The 6199-nt window shown below is 43.2% G+C and overlaps 1 protein-coding gene across 1 annotated transcript; it reads right to left on the bottom strand.

The window, feature by feature from the left end:
* Nucleotides 1-579: 579 nt before the first annotated feature.
* LOC140737514 (extracellular superoxide dismutase [Cu-Zn]-like) lies at nucleotides 580-2002 on the bottom strand. Its single transcript, XM_073063966.1, has one exon. The coding sequence runs from the start codon at nucleotides 1846-1848 to the stop codon at nucleotides 1225-1227; it is 624 nt and encodes a 207-aa protein (XP_072920067.1). The 5' UTR covers nucleotides 1849-2002; the 3' UTR covers nucleotides 580-1224.
* Nucleotides 2003-6199: the final 4197 nt, after the last annotated feature.

Raw genomic sequence — 6199 nt, forward strand, 5'->3', positions numbered from 1 at the left:
CTTTACTACCCTATCTACCTGTGATGCCACTTTTAGGGAATTTTGTATCTGTATTCCCAGATCCCTCTGTTCTACTGCACTCCTCAGTGCCCTACTATTTACCTTGTATGTTCTACTTTGGTTTTTCCTTCCAAAGTGCAATATCTCACACTTGTCTGTATTAAACTCCATCTGCCATTTTTCAGTCCATTTTTCCAACTGGTCCAAGTCCCTCTGCAAGTTTTGAAAACCTTCCTCACTCCCCACTACACCTCCAATCTCCAATGTCGCCCAGTCCTGTTTGTACTGCAGTGACCAGAACTGCACACAACACTCATTTTGGAAGTTGTCCATCTGACTCCTTGTCATCAAAGTTTTGAAGCAAGGGAAGCAACGTTTTACTTTAAACTCACTGAGTAATTTAAGTTGTTTTTAGGGTTTAGGAATAACGTTTTCTGTCTTTCCTCCCCCGATGAGAGGTGCCCTACTACCACCTCTCTCTGGCTTACGAATGACTGACTTGTCAGATTCTGTGGTATCTCGTACGATCCTGTAACTAAAATGAGTTGGCAAAAAATAACACAAGTCGGAAACAAAAACTTTGTTTAAATTTCCGTTTTTATGATCAAACCGAAATTACCATCATGATTTAACAGGTTGAGAAGCTTATGTTAGTTATACATTTGTTCAAGACTCTTGCAGCAGTTTTAGAAATAAACTTTTAGATACATTCAAGACAATGACTCCTCGGGAAATAAAAGTTAACTATTCATTTTTGCATAACTTGAATACGCTAGTCAACTAATTCAATTTTGATATTTACCGCCGTAGATTCAACGCGTAGCAGAAACTATCAACGAGCACAAGGCTTTATTGCATCGGCTAGCGCAATTACACGCTTTAACCCTTTAAATTCTGCATTGGTACGTTACCCCGTACTTTTAAGTCAGAACGCAAAAAACCGTGTGGGGAATTCAAACGGCAAAAATTACCGTTCTGGTATTTCCGAAGTTTGCAGACTAAAAGATTAGGTGTTTAAATTGTACCCCACCGTGCGATTGTCTGCAAATTTATGTTACTTAAAGTGTGTGTGTGTGTGTGTGTGTGTGTGTGTGTGTGTGTGTGTGTGTGTGTGTGTGTGTGTGTGTGTGTGTGTGTGTGTGTGTGTGTGTGTGGTGAGCACTATCTTCTAAACTTTAATTTCCTGAAGAGAGAGAAGGTAACAGGTTAAATTGCCACCATCTGTCAGTTGGTAGTGGAGATCCGGGCTTCACGCGCTGCCGCCATTAGATTCCAGAAGTCACAATTGCTGAGTGTGATGGTGCAACACGCCAGCCTTCGGCCAGAGTTCCCAGAACTCAAACTTTCCTGGTTGCCGCCGCGCCCCAGATCATCTTTTCCCTCGTGGAGCACCAGCCCACGGCCGAGGATCGACTCCGCTCCGAACAGTTTGGCTCTGAGGTTGCTCAAAACCTTCACGATACTGCCGCGCTTCACCTTGAAGTTGTGGAAGTCACCGGGGTGCAGGGGGTGGTTGACATTGCGGGGATTGTAATGCGGCCCGGTAGCGGAACAGTTACCGTTCACCACTCCGTACTGGTGGACGTGTATGGCGCGCAGGGACTGCGAGTCGGACTGCGCAAATCCCTGCAAGTTGAAAGACGCTTCGAGTTTGCCGCTCGGATGGTTCTGGGAGAAAAGCACGATGCCGGTAATACGTGGACAACCAGCGCCGAGGTCCGCGTTGGGCTCCATCTGACAAATGGCGCAGCGCTGGTGTCCCGACTGAGGCGTTGCAACGCCGTTTCCATACACCTGAGCCACGATTGAACTGGTCAAGAGCAATAGGTTGGACAAGGTGCCCAGCATGTTGCTTGGATCTGAGACCAAAGGACCCTGCTGTTCACGGGTTTCTACGCCGCTTCGGGCAGAAATCGGAGAGTTCCTACGTGTACCTGATCTGGAGAAATATCGATAAACACAGGAGGAGTTCTCGGACTTTATGCGTGGTGACTCGTCTTGAAATTGGTCACGCAAGGAGGAGGGGTTATAAATACTGTAGATCACATTCCCGCCTACTGCCAGCTCCCTGCCCAAACCCACACCGGCGTACACTTGCCTATGGTGTATCCAGAAAGGAGGGAGACAATCCCTTTCTAATCAGGTGCAGATCTTTCCCAGACGGACATTCGCACAAGTATTCAGAATTCTGGCAGGGTGGATGGGGACGAATTTGCCGGCTGCTGGGGCACTGCTGGCATCTTCCGCGGGGGGGGGGGGGGGGGGACCGAGGGATTTCCACACCACCCTCACTCCTCCGCTCCAGCCACAATGAAAGGCCGAGTCGGGCTGAACACAGCTAGGAGCTCGGTGCAGTCGCACTAGCTCGCTCATGGTAACTGAATTTTACAGGAACACCATTCAGAGCGTCCTGACAAGCTGCATCTCCATATCGTATGGGAGCAGCCGAGCATTGGACCGGCAGTCCCTACAAACGGCCGAGAGGATCACAGGGGTCTCCCGACCAACCATCGGGGACATTTATTGGGAGCGCTGCCTACTCGGGGTCCTTAGTATTATTAGATCGCACCCATCCATCTAGCATCCTCTTTGACTTTCTACCATCAGGCAGGAGTCTCTGATGCACAAAGGCAAGGACGGTCAGAATAGAAAGCAGCTTTTTACCCTCAGGCCATTCGGCTTCCGATTTCCCTGTCGCATCGTATTCGAAGAGTCACCGGATAATTTGCACTGTACCCTACAGTATTGTTGGAGTTCTCCAAGAGTGTAAACTAAAGGAGAAGTCAGCTGATATAATGTACTTGAGCTTCCAGTAGGCACAGAAAAATTATTACACAAAATAAAAGCGTGGTAGGTGGTTGCTGATGATTCGACAGCAGATAATTCACGATAACAAAGTAATTTTCAGACAAAAAGGATGAATTCCAATTCCAGTCACTGAAAGGATACCACGTGGATTAGCGATGGGTCTTCAGCAAATTACAGGGGATATGAATGTTTGGATGAAGGGACTCAGTGAACTGTGCGCCAGATTTGCTGATGATACAAAAACTGTGAGCAGAGCACAGTGTGCCTGCCAGGAATAGAAGAATGTCAAGAAGTCTGCAGCTGGAACGTAATATGAGGTTGTTCATTTCGAAGGAGGTTATCTGAGGTTATCCATTTGGAAGGAAGAATGACATGGTAAGTTATTGTTAAGTCAAGTTAAAGTGAAGTAAGCAACAAAATGTTGTGATAAAGAAAACTTTGGTAGTCCTGGTGTGCGACACAGAAAAGATTAACCTATGGGTACAGCAAGTAGGAAGGGAGTAACATTGGCCTTTATGCAGGGGAAGTGTTGTGTTTCTTTACAGATCACTGGTGAGACTGAACCCACAGTACTGCTTATCGTTTTAAACTCCATTTTTAGACAGGATGTACTGAGGTGCTGTGGACGTTGATTCCTGAGGTAAAGAAGAAACATTCTGTGGGTTGTGTCTACTCACCGGAGTTTAGAAAAATACAACATGATCACAGGACATTGAGAGAGTGATAAAGAGTAGATATTTCCTCTGGCAGACCAGATTTCCTCAAGATCCTCCAAGATTTCCATATCAAGTGCCCCATTTGTCACTGCAGCCTATTATCTCCTGGTGACAGGAAAATGAATAATTTCCTGGGGCACCTTGTTGCCCACTAGTTTCAATATATGTGTTTTTTTTTAAATATACAGGTAAGACAACTCATGCATACTGTGTTGTGAGCAAATTGTGGATTCTTAAAATATATTTGGTGATTGTACAAAGGTTTTGGTGGAACTGACATGCTACAGTTGGACTGCTCTTGACTTGATAAATAAAACACTTGTCAATCAGCTAACACCTTCTTACTTTCTTGATGTTTCCTTCTTGACGTGCTTTGCCCCACATACCATCAATTCTGTTGCCTCCCGGTATAATTTTGACTGCCTGTCAGGGCTGAGGATGATGCACTATCTGCAACAACCCTCTGTGGTTTGTTGGGCAGTGTGCCTTGGTACAGCCAGCAGTGCCATTACATCAATGAGCTGCTCAGTGAGGAGTTCATCTCCCTGCTAGAAAAATCCTGACTGACCGGTTGGTTCCTACTCACATCTAGACTAGATACCCCTTGTTCTTAATAAACTGTCATTTGATTGTTTCCATCTGCTCTAATATTGTTCTTCTAGGTATGGTTGTGAATGGCAGTGCACATCCACACCTGTGTGGCATATATGTATGGTGTAATTATTAGTTACTGTAAACTACAATCTTGTAGAGTGAATGTTTGTGCTTTTGAAGCATGATGATATTTCTTTAGAGCCTATCAGATAATGTAGCAGTACTTGACTACACTTTCTCTATAACTGTAACACTACACTCTGTGACCACCTTATTAGGTGCATCTGTACAGCTGCTCATTAATGCAAATATATAATCAGCCAATCATGTGGCAGCAACTCAATGCACAAAACCATCCAGGCATGGTCAAGAGGTTTAATTGTTCAGATCAAACATTAGAATGGAGAAGACATGTGAACTAAGTGACTTTGACCATGGAATGATTGTTGGTGCCAGATGGGGTGGTTTGAGTATCTCAAAAACTGCCAACCTTCTAGGTTTTCCATACACAATGGTCCATAGAGTTCACAGAGAATGATGTGAAAAACAAAACAAAAAACCCAGTGAGCAGCAATTCTGTCGGCAAAAAAGGTCCACAGAGGTCCACAAAGAGAGGTCAGAGGAGAATGGCTAGACTGGTTCAAACTGACAGGAAGGCAACAGTGACTCAAATAACCATGTTTTACAACGGTGGTGTACAGAAGAGCATCTTTGCACATACTCAACACATCGAACCTTGAAGTTGAGGGGCTACAGCAACAGAAGCCCACACCCAGTTCCACTCCTGTATCTAATAGCCATTGAGTTTATACTGAACGCTCTGTTTTCAATGTTCTTCTATATGGTCTGGATGGAACACAAACTAAAACTTCTCACAGTTTCTCAGTACTTGTGATAATAATAAACCAATACCAAACCCTGAGGGGAGCAGCCAGCTGGCTTGGGAAACAATGCATGAAGATTTCAGTGTCAGTTCAGCTGAGTCAGAAATAAGTGAAGTTCGGCATAGAGGTCAGCGTGCTTTGTGATGAGAGAATTTGAAATTATGAGCTCATCTCATGGTTAAATTGAATGCAGAGGGTGTTCAACAGGTCTGATCAACTATTACTGTGGAGTAGGGAAGGGGGTGGAATCTTTAGGATGTAAAGTTTTGCTCATCTGCACGAAAAATTATTGGCCCAGGAAGCGGTGGGAGAGACAATGATGGCTGTTAAAACACATTTATAAACAGTCCTGCTTTTTATGATGGTACTTGGGGCAGAATGTTGATGCGTAATAGGGGACAGTCAAGGATCTACACATGGTGTCGCAAGGTAGGAATTATATCGTTTCTGACTCTTATAAGCATAATTTCAGAACTGTATCCAGTGAAAACATGATTGGAAACGGTTAAGTATGGAGTTGCAAAAAAAGATGGTCGAGATGTTGAAGAGAACAAGTATTTGAAATGAAAGGAAGCTCGAGATGGGTTTTTCGTTTACACTGATTGGGAATGAAGAGCTAGAGTTATGTTTTAGAAATCTGATGAGAAACAAAATGATCTTCCAGAATATTGATGGAACTGTAGAATATGTGTAAACTGGCAAATAAATTGGAAATAAAATGATTGCAAGAGGTACAACATTACAATAAGGAGCAAATAATTATATCCAATATTCAACTGAAACTATTGGTGTTATTAAAGACGGGAACTATTTAAAAATCTTAGTAAACTTTAAAATAAAACATGAAGCACATGGTAGCGCAAAATAACGCGAAGAATTGATTTTTATTGGTTTAATCAGTTTAATTACCAAAAGTTTGACACTTCCTAATAACTGTAGTTACACAGAACATATGACTGTTTACTCAACTGTCTGAGATTTAATATTGTAATAAAAATACTTTAGAGAAGGTTCGCGATTTAAGAGAAACTTAGCAATATATACCAAATATTTTATTAGCCACGATTTTCAAGGTGCAGTCTTTGTTTAGATTAGTCGTTTAGAATTCGACAATTAATTTCTGATAAACTGCTGATCCCCTGTCAGATAGCTACAGGATAAGTTTTAAAATGTCCAGGTTGAAAGTTCGGATTCAAG

This window comes from Hemitrygon akajei, chromosome 13, assembly GCF_048418815.1.
Source record: "Hemitrygon akajei chromosome 13, sHemAka1.3, whole genome shotgun sequence".
NCBI lineage: Eukaryota > Metazoa > Chordata > Chondrichthyes > Myliobatiformes > Dasyatidae > Hemitrygon > Hemitrygon akajei.